Source organism: Thamnophis sirtalis, unplaced genomic scaffold (genome assembly GCF_051295495.1).
Source record: "Thamnophis sirtalis isolate CommonGarterSnake01/CBP01778 unplaced genomic scaffold, rThaSir2_p1.2 scaffold_7, whole genome shotgun sequence".
Lineage (NCBI taxonomy): Eukaryota > Metazoa > Chordata > Lepidosauria > Squamata > Natricidae > Thamnophis > Thamnophis sirtalis.
This window is the reverse complement of record NW_028261387.1, coordinates 33,263,628-33,278,656: the sequence shown is the minus strand read 5'-3', so window position 1 is coordinate 33,278,656 and position 15,029 is coordinate 33,263,628. Positions and strand designations below refer to the sequence as shown.

The 15,029-nt window shown below is 41.4% G+C and overlaps 1 protein-coding gene across 3 annotated transcripts in view; it reads right to left on the bottom strand.

The window, feature by feature from the left end:
• Positions 1-362: 362 nt before the first annotated feature.
• Positions 363-15,029, bottom strand: part of FAF1 (Fas associated factor 1) — a 245,287-nt gene continuing 230,620 nt past the window's right edge. For 2 of the 3 annotated variants that reach the window (XM_087719688.1, XM_087719690.1), the window contains one exon: positions 363-1,482. In XM_087719688.1, coding sequence (XP_087575814.1) covers positions 1,399-1,482 — 84 coding nt within the window. In that variant the 3' untranslated portion in view covers positions 363-1,398. Of the gene's footprint in view, positions 1,511-15,029 lie in introns of all 3 variants that reach the window. The other variant, XM_087719689.1, reaches the window with a different exon arrangement.

Here is a 15,029-nt window from a genome sequence, read left to right as displayed (position 1 = left end):
TACTCCAGTCAAAATAGAATGAGACAAAAATGCAAATTATGAATAAAAATTCCTATTTTTTCCAGCTTGTATTAATTCTTAGAAGAAGATAGCAGTCTGCTACAATAAAGAAGATATGTCAAATGAGAAATAATGGAGAACAAATATATTATTTAGAAAATGAATTTTCCATGGTGCTTTTGTATGCCACAGTCTAAGCCTACAGTTTGTAATTCACATAAAAAAAGCTTACAAATCTATTTTGATGTAGCTTCAAGACAGAATGCTGATTCAAATGTTCCAAACTTTCTAACCCCCTGGATAGACCAGTCCACAGAATGGATGAACGCATTTCTCATGTCCATAATCAAAATCTGAAAACATTTCTTAGTACACTGTAATTTTACATTTTTATTGTTTGGTGAAACAAACAAGGTGCTTAAAACTTCAAGGAAAATAATACAAACCAGTGTCAGAATGGGGAAAAAAGCAAAGGAAACAAAACAGAGGAGAGGAGTGGAATGGAGTCCTGTAATTCTTCTACAATGATGAGCAAAGAACTTTACTATTTGTGCTGCTTTGGACATTCATAGCCAACACCTGTTTTTTCTGAACTGTTAGCTGGGTACTAGTCATTCACTACAGTTCCTTTTTTAAAACATTATTTAGATACTCATATCATCAGCAGTTCAACACACTGCAATGTAATGGAAAATACTCCCCAAACTGAATCTGGATTGAGATTCAAAGCACAATAAAAATAAAAATCAGTAAATAAATATCTTGCATATATGTCAAACTATCGTCTCCAAACAAAACCTTACATCTTATGAAAGTGTCAGAAAGTATAGAGGAAAAAAACACCCTCTGCTTTCTACTACTACAATACTGTTAAATCTCCAAGGATGAAAATGTCCCGTTTATTGTTTTTCTGCCTTAAAAAAATTAGATGGCAAAATTGAATTTCAAACACAGAAAACAATGCACATATATGAGAGCACTGGTTTAGCAAGATATCAAATATACAGTATTCTAGTGTCAAAAGTACAGGCAGAAATGTCCAAGAATTCTTGGTGAAAAAAGGGGTAATTGAGGAGTAAAAATTCTACTGGACAATCACTCACATTTTAACAGTGTATTAGTTATAACAAAAGCCAGATGGTAAGTGAGCAACAGATTCTAGTGTTCAGTATTTGTAGCAAAGTATTTTCTCTGCTCTTTTAAATGAGGTTGAAAACACATACTCATGTATGGGAAATTTTTATGGAACTATGTTTATTCTTTCTTCCCAGCTTCTTGAAAGTGGCAGAGCTGGGACATTGATCTGATTTAAATGATAGGACACAGTGATTTGGATAAAGCGTTCGCCGTGCCTTATTCATTATCAAATAATTACTTAGTCCTGCAATCTGGCTTCATCTATTCTTTTGCTTCTAGAAAAAGTGTTTCTTGAGGATACAATTTTAACTCCAATAATGATTTATTTGGATCCAGCTGGGTTACCTGTGAAAATAAAAAAAAACAAGACAACCTGAAAAGAAAAGTATAGGTGGTAGCCTTCAGTTACCCTTTCAGAAATAGATTAATAAATATTCCACAATTAGTTTGTTCTTGTTAGTTAGTATATTTAAGAGAGTCAGGAAATAGCCTTGTTATCATGCTCATAATAGCATTTGCAGCAAAACATACAGAATAAATAGATAGCTGTATCCTTCATCTTACCTTCCAAAAGCTTTGTATTTTTTTAACAGAATCTAAAAATATTTGCACTCTGATGAAACTATTGACTTATAATTTAGGGACAGAAAAATATTACTGTTTACAGAATATACATACTAAAGTATTCCCTTAATTTAATTAGTTTCCAAGTGCACATATGAGATACATTATGTAATTATTTTACTTTGCAAGACATTGTAGTATGAATTCATTATTCTGTTCCTATTTCACTAAAATCTCATTCTATGCTTATATTACCCTGTATTTATTATTACAACAGGACTTGGATTAAAGGTACATCACTGGAAATTCTACTATATGACAGAGATTTTATGTATGTATGTATGTATGTATGTATGTATGTATGTATGTATGTATGTATGTAATATATATATATATATATATATATATATATATATATATATATATATATATATATATATATATATATATATATGTTGTATTTGTGCTGATAAATAAAGGGAGACTAATCTAATATATATATATATATATATGTTTTTTTATTTGTGCTGATAAATAAATAAAGGGAGACTAGTATAGATCTATTTCAAGCTATTTAGCTCTCATCAGATATATATATATATCTGATGATATATATATATATATATATATATATATATATATATATATATATATATATATATATATATATATATCTATCTGATGAGATATCTCATCAGATATCTCATCAGATATATATACATACATACATACATACATACATACATACATACATACATACATACATACATACATACATATAAATAAATTTGTCCTGGCTTGCTATTCACAGACTGTGTGATTGTTGTCCACCAAATGATGTATGGTCATATATAATTAAAATGCATCAGGATACAGGAACGTTGACACAGTTTATTATGTAAATAATTTGCAAACTATCTTGTGCTTCTGTATTACTTATCTACATTTTGGAAAGATGAACGCTGACCAGAAAAAAATCTCCAAATCCACATTACAGCCATATCTTTATTAGGTTAATCTAAAGTTACAAAATACTGTGTATGTATATGAATTCTCAAGTTTGGCCAAGAGAGAGAAGGGGATAAAGTATGCTGAAGTCATTTTTACATTTTGCTATGTTAGATGGGATGAAGGAGCAGTCTGAATATATGGAAATGGGGTCATCAAATGTAAAGATTCCCCTGGACTCCAAAATCTGCTTCATGAAGAAATATTATTATTTCTCCATTACTTTTGAAAATATAAATAAAATCAGTTTTTCTAGTCTTTTTTCATCTTTAAATGAAATACACAATACCATTGGTAGAAGGAAAACAGAAGGAGAAAGTACAGTTAAAACTGATACTGCTGATTATATTTTATATGCCAAGTGCATTGGATAATGCACCTCTTACTAGAAGAGGTAGAAAAGTTAGAGTATGTTTTGTGTTATCAGCCTCTATAGATAACAGAGGTTAGTTTCTCTATCCACAAATACAGTTACAGTAACTGGACGTAGCTATTATGGACTAATAGCAAACATTTATTATGCCATTTAATGAGAGTAACCTTTGAAACCTGGAATCATGTAGCATTTATCCCAATCTTTGATGTTATCGTTACATTGTAACGAGAAAGTTGTGGTTGCTTTCACTGGAGGCTTTCAAAAAGAGACTGGACAACCATTTATCTGAAATGCTACAAGGTCTCCTGCTCGAGCAGGGAGTTGAACTAGGAAGACTTCCAAGGTTCCTTCCATCTCTAACATTCTATGTTTTATTCTATAATTATTGAATCTTTTAAGGTTCCACTGAAAAAGCATTTATAATAGAGTATTATCTACAAGGAAAGCCTGGTTTCCAGAAAACATATCACTTAAAAGAGATAAGCAGCTATGATCACATAAAACCTACTGTGTTTTTACAAAACAGCCAAAATGCTGATTTGTAGTTTGCAATTACAGGAAGGAAGCTCTTTGTTTCCGTATCTGAAGCCTTAACATTTCACTGCTATTAATACAGGCTCATTCTCTGGACAACAAGAGTAGTGCACCTGAGAAAAGAAATTAGCTGCTTCTATTTAGTCCAAGGCTGTATCTAATTAAATCCACTCACTTTCCAAATCCCACAACGCCTGTATTGCAAAATCACAGAAAGGTAAGTAAAATGAGAATGTCTTCTGTGTATTAGGCAAAAACTGGTTTGAAATGCAAGGCTGGGTTAATAAACACTATCCTCCAGACTGTAACCAGATGGAAACCTATTTTTTCATTTCAGTGTGATTAACAATGCACATCCTAATCAGAAATCTTGGATTGGCAAACTCCACTTTACCCTTAATAACAACTATGAACGATGTCCTTTTCTCAGATGCTTTCAACTTTGGAGATTTATTTGCGTACCTGTGCTAGGAAGAGATTTGCTGTCTTTCACCTTGGATTTTCAGAGTTCCTGCTGATTTTTTTTTTAAAATTCACCTAGGGACCACATAGTTTGCAAATGTTTACACCATTACCCAATTAACTAACAATATGGCTCTTACATCTGTCAACAAATAAAGCTGTTGTTGCTTTGTTTTAGCTCCCTGGCATTTGCTGTTCATATAGATCGTCATTGTACTTAATTATCATGCTGGTTCCCTTCTGCAGCATTTACTTTGTTATTTGTGGCATGTAAATATGTTGCTTTAGCATGGAAAATAGAACGTTTAATGTTTGTCTGACCAGAAGAAATGTTTTAAAAGATATGCAACATCTCTTACTGCTAGCAATAATAAAAATGATAATAATATTTTTGGGCCTATTCAACCAGTATCCAGGGTGACAGTGAAATCTGTCTTATTATGATCTCCCTATCTTTCTACATTTTTTGATAATAAGAGAATATAAGGATTTACTGAAATATAGACTCTCTCTCAGTAGATCACTCTTAACTAAAATGAATCAGAACAGAAACCAAGAGAAAAAGTCCAATCTCAGTCCTGTTCCTGACTCTGGATGCAAGTCTTTGGGGTATAAGGCACTCTGGTAAGATTCTTTATAAATTTACTTAAATGAATGAGATATGTTTTCAAACAGATTACAGTTTAATTCTTCTACTGTAAAAATGATTTTTCCTATTCTAACCAGTCTCAGATAATAATGCTGGAAGGTAACTTTAATTGTTACTCTGCAATTTATTTAAGCAGCCAACCTCTCTGGAGAATGACTTTGTAATAATTTTTAGTCATTTAACTGGTAGTAAACCCACTGAACTGAATTAGACATTTCTGACTAGGGGTGAATAGTATTGTGCTATTAAATTTTTATTTTAAAGACTACATTCAATTCTGAAACATATGATTCTATGGCTACATTTGGGGCTGGTAGGAATATTGGAAATTTTGTAAACGCATCCAAGCATCATCATGGTCATTCTGCTACAGAAGCGGTCAATTCACAAAATGACTGCCACGATGGCAAAGACAGTAACAAAATACTCATTTTCAGAAGAGCAGAGTTGGGAGGCTAAAAGATAAAATAACCTTCTCATTTATCTGGATGCAAAGCAATATTCTGAAAGAAGAAATTTCCTCTGAATTCCCAATTTTCTTAATTCAGGAAACACGTAGTCTCTGTTAGCCTCTATCAATTGCCAAATATTAACTTTTCTCTAAATATTTGGCAGGCATTTAGAAAACCCTCGCTGGCTTCCATCCAAACACTTCCTCATTTTCTCTGGAAGGAGCCCTTCTTCCTTTCTTTAGACTGCCCTTTAAGTCATATCCAATTGCTTGAGCTCCCTGCCATCATCCACTTTTTTAGAATGTCTCTAGATCTAAGAAATCTTGGGGGTTGAAGTTGGCATGTAAAATACAGAGTGGTCACTTTTACAGATATTAAGCTAATCTATTATAAGCATTGAGTTTAGCAGGATATTTTACAGGTACATGGTACATATGCATGTGTGTATACAGTACAATACAGCCTCCTGGGCACAAGGAAGCCTTATAGATATATAATTATTTCTGATTGCACACCTGATTTATCAGATAAGTATAGTATTCATTCAAATAATTTCACGAAGCCTGAACGATTGACATTTAAATCTTTCCTATACAGAGTGAAATTATACCTCCAATGCAAGTCACACTCCTGCCAGCCCTTTCTTTAAATATTTATCAAATATGTATTCTCTTTTTCCTGTAGCATTCATTGTGCACATATCCTTCTAGACAACAGCTTCAAAATTGTCAGTCATAATCATTAGGTTCAAGCACATAAAACATGGAAAATGTCACTAAGGTATGGCTTTTTAGCCATTTTGACCAATTAAATATATTTACTCTTATCTAAGAAATATTGTCAAAATCTTTTTCTGATCTGATTTAGGGACAAATGTAAAAGTGATTTGGATTAGAGATTTTTTTTAAAAAAATAATGAATATTATATATAACAACTATTTCCTTTTCCTACTCAGTTTCTAAAGTTATTTTAGTAAAGTTCTTTCTAATATATCTTTATATATATGTACACATACACACACACACACACACACACACACACACACAACTGTATCACTTGACTGTTTACTAGATACAGCCTCTTACAGGCATGGGTGTGTGTGAATAAGGTGAAGTAATGGCAAACAGCCCAAGGCAGGTCATTTTAAGTAATGATATGAATATACTCATGTCAAACATGAGTAACAAGGATCATAGTCATCACCTCTGTTAACACCCAAGAACAGGATCCAGTTCTCGAACAGGCAAACTTCCTTTGCTTTTTTACACATGCATGAATTACTCTGTTGAATTTAGTAGACAAAGAATCCTTTAACTTTCATGCCTAATCCTTCTTATCAAGGTATAAGTGCTGTGAGAATCACTTAAAATGCACACCTGGTGAAGGACTAGAATTTAAAAAAATCTTATTATTAATCTGACATAAATAGTGAATCTAATCTGGGTAACAAATGTTCCTTTTGTGAATGTTGTTGTTGAGCTCTAATATACAAAGTAAGAATATACTGTACACATTGGATGGCTGCTCATTTTGGTTTAGAAAAACAAATGTGCTCAAGGTTTACCAATGCTTAAGAAACTCACTAAACTATGAAGATGGAAGAAAGGAAAGACAGAATGGCGGCCTCAAAATGTTTAACTAGTATTGCTGTTGAAAGTGTAAAATGCTGATTATTAAAGAAAAGGGCTGATGAAAACAATTCACAAGAAAGATTTTGGACTTTACAAGATCATTAGCTGCTATACATTGAAGCAGCTCTTCTTTTGCAGGTTTCTTTATGTCTGTAAAAACACTGTAACCTCATCTTTAAAGATGTGATTGCTTTAAAGAATCAACTCATTAAAGAGCCATTAAAGTAGCTGCATTTTCTTCTCATATTCATGTGGAACTGAAAAAGGATGGACTGCACTATTTTCCAGGGCGCTGCTCAGGAGAGTCCAAGCAAGGGTTAAATACAGCCAAACTGCTCAGAGCTGAATTGAAACTTTAAGCCACGCCTCTGGTGCTGATTATCCTCAGATTTTTCAATTCAGCTAGCCCAGTGAATGCGCTTTAAGTTTCTCTTCATTTATTTTATTAGCTTGGACTCTCTTGAGCATTTACTGTGAGTATTTTCAGTTTAGGGGGTGATCAGGCTGAGTGAGTGTAATTAGATTTCTTTAATTCGTTTCTAACTCGCTCTTCGGTTCTCCGGCATCCTGCTTAAATCCCAGGCGCCGCACGGAACGCAGGCAGCTGCTGGGGCAAGCGCGCGGGTCAGAGTGCTGACGCCAGCGCTGTTGCGACTCTCGCTGGGGAGGGGGAAAGCCTTGCTGAGGCTCCTGTGGTTGGCATCCGTGCCTTTGGTGGCTGGCGTACAGGTGCGGTGCCTCAGAGCTCCGGATGGTTTGGCGGCAACTTTTAAAGTAATTAGATCTTCCGGTCACCATTTTGGGATCTATTTGCAGTTTTGGTTTCTGATTTCAACCTCGTGGCAGCTGCCTGCAGCCTGAGTCACAGCAGGTGCCGCGAGGAGCCACTCTTTGTCTGGACTGGCTGGCAATTAGGTGTATCCTTTTTACCTGAGCGGCAAGGATTGGGGCCGCTGGTCACAAGCCTCATTCCTACAGTGCTGGGAGCTGTTAACGCTTGCGTTTTATTCTACCTGCTGGATATTGCTGCTGCGATCCCTTCATGTCCCTTCAGAGCATCTGTTGGTTTGCAAGGCTTTTGCAAGGTGGTGAGTGGAGGTAGTCCCTGATTAGCCACAGTTACTAATGGCTGAGCAGGCTCCCGAGGATTCCACCCAGGCAGGGGGTTCCTCCAGGGTTTTCTCCAGGCAGGCTGGTGTGGCTGCCAGGGAGGCCATCAGGGGCTCCAAACCATACTCCAGGCCAACCCCTAAGCAGGGATCAGGGCCAGACAAGGATGCATTATGCCATCAGAAGACCTTGAAAAGCAATTCTCCAAGGCCCAGTACCAAACGCAGTCCTCTCAATTGGTGTCTCCTGAGGAGCCTGCCATGGAGGTTCCTCCGGCCCAGCCAAGGCCTGTTTCAGACAGTGAGGATGAGGGCCAGGAGTTTTCCCCCACAGCTTCCATGTCTAGGGCAGTATCTCCAGGGGCCTCAATGGTAGATCAGGCTGATCTTTTCGCTTGCCCTTTGGACCTAGAAGAAGGCCTTGCCCCGGGTCCCTTGGCTCCTCAACTTCCGCCTTCAAGGCCCAAACCCAGAGCTCGGCTCATGGAGGATCTTGGGCCTGATCTTTCAGTGGAAATGCAGGAAGCTATCAATAGGGTCATTTCCCAGGGCATCGAAGCGGGCATGTTGTATTGTATTGTATTGTATTTTATTATTTGTATGCCGCCCTTCTCCGGGAGGACTCAGGGCGGCAAACAATTCAAAGGGGAAAAAGGGGAACATAAAAAGACAAAATACAAATAATAAAAGTACAACCATACATGTCGAGAGGGGAGGGAACTCATCACCCCCAGGCCTGCCGGCAAAGCCAGGTTTTGACGGCTTTTCGGAAGGCCTGGAGAGAGGTGAGGGTCCAAATCCCTGCGAGGAGTTCATTCCAGAGGGCCGGAGCTGCCACAGAGAAGGCCCTCCCCCGGGTAATAGCCAGGTGGCATTGGCTGGTAGATGGCACCCGGAGGAGGCCAACCCTGTGAGATCTAATGGGTCTGTGGGAGGTAATTGGCAGGCGGTCTCTCAAGTACCCAGATCCAATACCATGAAGGGCTTTATAAGTTACGACTAGCACCTTGAAGCGTATCCGGAGACTGATCGGTAACCAGTGCAGCTCGCGGAGGATAGGTGTAACGTGGGTGTGCCGAGGTGCACCCACAATCGCTCGCGTGGCTGCATTCTGGACGAGTTGAAGTCTCCGAATACTCTTCAAGGGCTGCCCCATGTAGAGTGCATTGCAGTAGTCCAGTCTTGAGGTCACGAGGGCGTGAGTGACTGTTGCGAGCGCCTCCCGGTTCAGGTAGGGACGCAACTGGTGCACCAGGCGAACCTGGGCAAATGCCCCCCTGGTCACAGCCGACAAATGGTGTTCTAGAGTCAGCTGTGGATCCAGGAGGACCCCCAAGTTGCGAGTAGATTTTCACCCCCCAGCCTGAGTGATGGAATATTGACTAAGTTTTTGGGAGGGAAACACAATAGCCACTCGGTCTTGTCTGGATTGAGTACAAGCTTGTTAACCCCCATCCAGACCCTAACAGCCTCCAGGCACTGGCACATCATGTCAACCGCTTCACTGAGTTGGCACAGGGCGGACAGATACAACTGTGTTTCGTCCGCATATTGATGGTGTTTTATCCCGTGCCGTCGAATGATCTCACCCAGTGGCTTCATGTAGATATTAAATAGCAGGGGGGACAAGACCGAACCCTGAGGAACCCTGTATTTCAGGGGCCTAGGGGTCGACCTCTCCTCCCCAACTAACACCGACCGCGACCTGTCCGAGAGGTAGGAGGAGAACCACCGAAAAACGGTGCCTCCCACCCCCACCTCTCGCAACCGTCGCAAAAGGATACCATGGTCGATGGTATCGAAGGCCGCTGAGAGGTCAAGGAGCACTAGGATGGAGGAATGACCTCCATCCCTGGCTCTCCAGAGATCATCGGTCAGTGCGACCAAAGCGGTTTCCGTGCTGTAGCCAGGCCTGAAACCCGACTGAAAGGAATCTAGATAATCGGCTTCATCCAAGGACCGCCGGAGTTGCGAGGCCACCACTTTCTCAACAACCTTCCCAATGAAGGGGAGGTTGGAGACTGGACGGTAGTTGTTCACAAGGGCAAACGCACCCGCAAGACTAAACACCTAGAGCCCCAGCCAGTTCCCATGATTGCTTCTCACCCACGTCCCCTGCATTCCCCCCACTCCTCTTCTGTTTCCGAGGCTTCGGACTGGGAGGAGGGGGATGACATTCTGTCTGTTTAGGAGGCTGAATTCTTGGGGGAGGAAGGTGCAGCGGCTCAAAAGCCCTATTCATCGGGCCTATTTAACACTGCAAATTTCAAAACCATTTTGGACAAGGCCAAGCTGGCCACCCATATGGGGTCCACTCTAGCTGTTCAAGCTCCTGCTGAACTGGATGACTTATCTGGGGATTTGTTTGAGGAACTGGTCTCAGTCCAGGAGACCATTCCTATTCCCAAGATGTTTCTTAATTTGGTTCAGAAACAATGGGCCCAACCTGCTACTATGGCTACCCCCTCTAGCAATGATAAGAAGCTGTACACTGTGGATGCCAGCCTGGAGGATTTACTTAAGCTGCCTCCTATTGATCCTCCGGTAGCGGCCCTCACCTCAACATCAGTGCTTCCGCCTGATTTGTTAGAGGGTCTTAAGGCTGAGGATAAGAAATCTGAGAATGCCTGTCATAAGACGCACCAGGCGGCTGCATGGGCAATTAAGACGTCTGCCTTGGCTTCCTTTCTTTCCAGGGCCGCTCTCCTCTGGTTGAGGCGGTTAATGGCGAGGGTTCCAGTTAAGGATATCAAGTTAAGGCAGGAGATTAATAAAATCATGGCTGCCACCGAGTATACTGCTGATGCCACCCTCAGTGTGGCTAAATTCGCTTCTTGGGCCCTGGCTTCGAATGTCACCACCAGGCATCTCTTATGGGTGAGGCATTGGAACATGGACATGCGTTCCAAGTGGAAGTTAGTTTCTGCCCCCTTCAAAGGGGTCAAGCTCTTTGGGGAGGTGTTGGATCCAGTCCTAGTGGAAAATAAGGACAAAAAGGTGATGCCGTCGGTTTCTAAGAAATCCGATAAGAAGGGCTTTTACTCCTACAGGAGGCAGTCCTTTCGGAACTCGGAACCTTCTTCCAGTTCTGCTCAGTCGCATCACCCATTCAACCAGCAGGCGGACAGGTCCCAGGACCGTCAGTCCTTTTGGGACAGGGGTCACCAACCGTATTACTCCAGACGCCCCTTTCAAGGGGGATCTGGCTCCCACCCTTTCAGAAAGTATAAGTGACTGTCGGGAATCAGCTCCCACAGGAGGGCGGCTCCAATTGTTTCACGCCCAGTGGGAGCAGGTCACGTCGGACCAGTGGGTATTACAAATGATCCAACTGGGTCTCACCCTAGAATTCCTTTCTCTTCCTCCCCGTCATTTCATCAGGTGTCCTGTTCCCTTGTGCGACGAAGGCGCACATCAACCGCCAGGGGGGCACACGGTCCAGATCCTTGATGTTGGAAGCCGACGACCTAGGTCAGTGAGCGGAGCTCCATCTGCTGTCATACAGGCGGAGCACATCTCTGGCACGGTGACCACACAGGCGGACTGGCTAAGCAGGGTGACTGTTGATCACTCGGAGTGGTGCCTGCACCCGCAGCTGTTCCACAGCATAGTTCAGAGGTTCGGCTGCCCACAGGTGGACCTGTTCGCAACAGCGGCCAACTCTCATCTTCCCAGGTTCTTCACCAGGTTCCACGACTCGAGGGCCGAGGGGGTAAACACTCTTCACTGCCCTTGACTGAAGGAACTGCTCTACGCCTTTCTCCCATTGCCTCTTCTTCCGAGAGTCATTAGGAAGATCCTGGTGGAGGCAGCGGAGATCCTTCTGGTAGCCCCCTTTTGGCCCAGGAGGACCTGGTTTGCCGATCTGGTGAGTCTGTCCGTCTGAGACCTGTGGCAAATTCCTCCATACGAGATCTCTCTCTGCCAAGGGGCCCTTCTTCATCCAGAGCCCCAGTGGCTACAACTAGCCATTTGGCACTTGAGAGGGATCTCTTAAGCATGGACAACCTTTCCACCAAGGTGATCAGCACCATTCAGGCATCACGTCGTCCTTCCACGACTCAGAGTTACGACGCCACCTGGAGGGCCTTTGTTACCTGGTGTTCTTCCAGAGGTGTTTCAGCTTCTTCATCTTCGATTCCTGTCATTCTGGACTTTCTGAAAGATGGCCTTATAAGGGTTTGGTGCCTAACACTCTTCGTCGTCAGGTTGCCGCGCTCTCCACCATCCTGGCCCCTGAGGGTCACCTTTCTCTCGGCCGTCACCCCACCATTCGCAATTTTCTCAGGGGGGGGCGACTAACCTGAGTCCCCCGATGGTTCACAGATACCCGACTTGGGACCTTAATGTGGTTTTGCGGGCTCTGGTCGAACCGCCGTTCGAGCCCCTCCATTCGGCCAGCTTGAAACATCTGACTTTTAAGACCGTTTTTCTCATTGCCATCACCTCAGCTAGACGTATCTCTGAGCTGGCTGCCTTGGCTGTCCGTGAGGATTTGTGCTTGTTTCACCAAGACAGGGTGATCCTTCGGCTGGACCTTTCTTTTGTGCCTAAAATTAATTCCTGGTTCCACCGGGCCCAGGAAGTCATCCTCCCTGACTTCTGTCCGCATCCGAGGCATCCTTGTGAGGAACGCTGGCACAAGCTGGATGTTCGCAGGACGCTACGCAGATACATCAAGCGTACGGCCAGTTTTCGATGCTCTGAGTCATTGTTTGTATCCTTCAAGCTGTCATCTCAGGGCAAGAAGGTCTCCTCGTCTATGATTGGCAGTTGGCTTAGGGCCTGCATAGCTCTCGCCCATGTTCTGCAGTCTTGACCGGTACCCAGTCGCATCAGGGCGCATTCGACCAGAAGTGCTGCCACCACTGCGGCCTGGGCGACGCGGGCTCCCATTGAGATTTGCAGAGTGACCACATGGACTTCCTTATCTCCGTTTGTGCAGAATTACAAGTTGGACAAGTTTGCTTCAGTGGAAGGGGCCTTTGGGAGGCGTGTTCTGCAGGGTATTCATTCCAGCGGAGAGACCCTGTCTACTTCTGCTTCCCGCCCTAGTGACATTTAGCTTGGGTATGTCCCTTGCTTGGACTCTCCTGAGCAGCGCCCTGGAAAAGGACCATTGACTTACCTGAAGGATCGTTTTCAGGGCGCTGCGAAGGAGAGTCCACCCCACCCTGGGGTCTGGCTCTGCTGTTATTGCGTTTGTTTCCTTGGATGTTCCAGTTGGACTTGTTCCAGTTGTGTTTCTTGTTGATCCAATGTTGGACTTCTCAGCGCGCAACAGTTCCACGTCTTCATTGAAAAATCTGAGGATAATCAGCACCAGAGGCGTGGCTTAAAGTTTCAATTCAGCTCTGGGCAGTTTGGTTGTATTTAACCCTTGCTTGGACACTCCTTTGCAGCACCCTGAAAACGACTCTTCAGATAAGTCAATGGTCCATCTAAAGTTTGTGTCTGAGAAAGGTCAAAAACCTTTCTGAGTATTTTGAAGCATACACCGTCCTACTAAATGGTTATATTAAATGCTTATTTGCTTCCAACTTTTGTTCAGGGTGCTTGTCTTCGGAGTGTTAAACCCAAATATCTAAAGATTTCTGTTGCTTATAATATCTTATAATATATTGAAATCTGTAGGGGAGATTCACCTCCAATTGCTTTGGCTAGAACAAGCTCACGGAATAAAATCTCTGTGAATGCTGAAATGTTCTTTCCATTCATGCTTGACTAGCTTTGATGCTGCGACTTTGTTAACACCATGTTGAAACTTATTGGTTTGTAGACAATAAGAAATGGATATTAATTCTTTGATATATCAAATGTTATAAAATTTACCTACCATCAAGTGTTAAACACTGGAAGCAATAAATGGTGCTAATGTTATGATTTGGCCAACATTGGATACACATATGTAGCACCCTTGGTTGAATGGTCGGTATCACAATCTAAATACAATAGAATTCTAGTATCTCTGGAAACAATTATATCAGTTAGAAAGCTATGGAATGTAACATCTAAAAAGAGATTCAATTCTTTTTCCCATGCTAAATTGTCTTACAAATTAAGGAAAGGTTGGTGATATGGAAAAAATGGGGGGAAAGCCGGGATATTGGCTTGGGATCAATTGATAGATGATGAGGATTCATTTTTAACATATACTGTGCTAAGAGCCAAATATCATCTATCAGGTGTAACTTAGAGGCTATATTACAGCTACAACATTTGTTAACAATATTGTTTGAAAGAACAGCATTTTCATTATCTGCTTATCTAATCTCTATTACCTGAAATACTAGACTAACTGTTCAAATCTTTTAAAAATTAAAAAAAATACTAGTAATTTCTATAGATATCAATAAATAAATTTGATATGTGCATTGTAAGAGGAAAGAATTAGAGGTTTCTATACTGCTAGACCAGGGCTGCCAAACTCCCAGCACGTGGGCCGGATGTGTCATGTGCTGGCCACACCCAGTTTAGCAAAGGGGAAAAAGATCCTGATATGTCACATGACGCTGCAGTGACGACATGAGTTTGTGCTAGACAATGGGAAATGTCGTAACTTTTATACTGGAGTGTCAATAAATAAAACCCTTCAAGACTTAAGATGCACTGGGATCAAGAGGAATTAATTTAGGCCCATTGAATTTTAAAAAGTGAATTCTAAGATCCAATATATTTTGAGGACAAGGAAGAGGCCCATGTAAACCAGGAAAAAGAGTACTTTAGAAGATATCCCTAGCTGTCTCCACATGCATGTGCATTGCAGGCACTATCATTTTGCTTCATTTTATTCCAGTTTTTTAAAGGATTTGTATGGTGCTAGCATTTTATTTTGACTTGCATTAAAAGGTATCTACAATGATTTACTACAACTAAAGGCAGTCTGCCAGCAAAGGCAATGCGCTTTTGCAACTTAGTTCATTGTTACAATGATGCTGAAAAAAGTTACTTAGGATTGGTCTTTATACTGACAAGGGTTGAAGCATCTCTGCAATCATATAGTCGTGATTTATGCATTTGGTAAAATGTATGAATTTATGATGATTGTAACGTATCGGGGTCATATGATTGCTATCTGTGACCTTTCCAGTAGCTTCTGATTCACG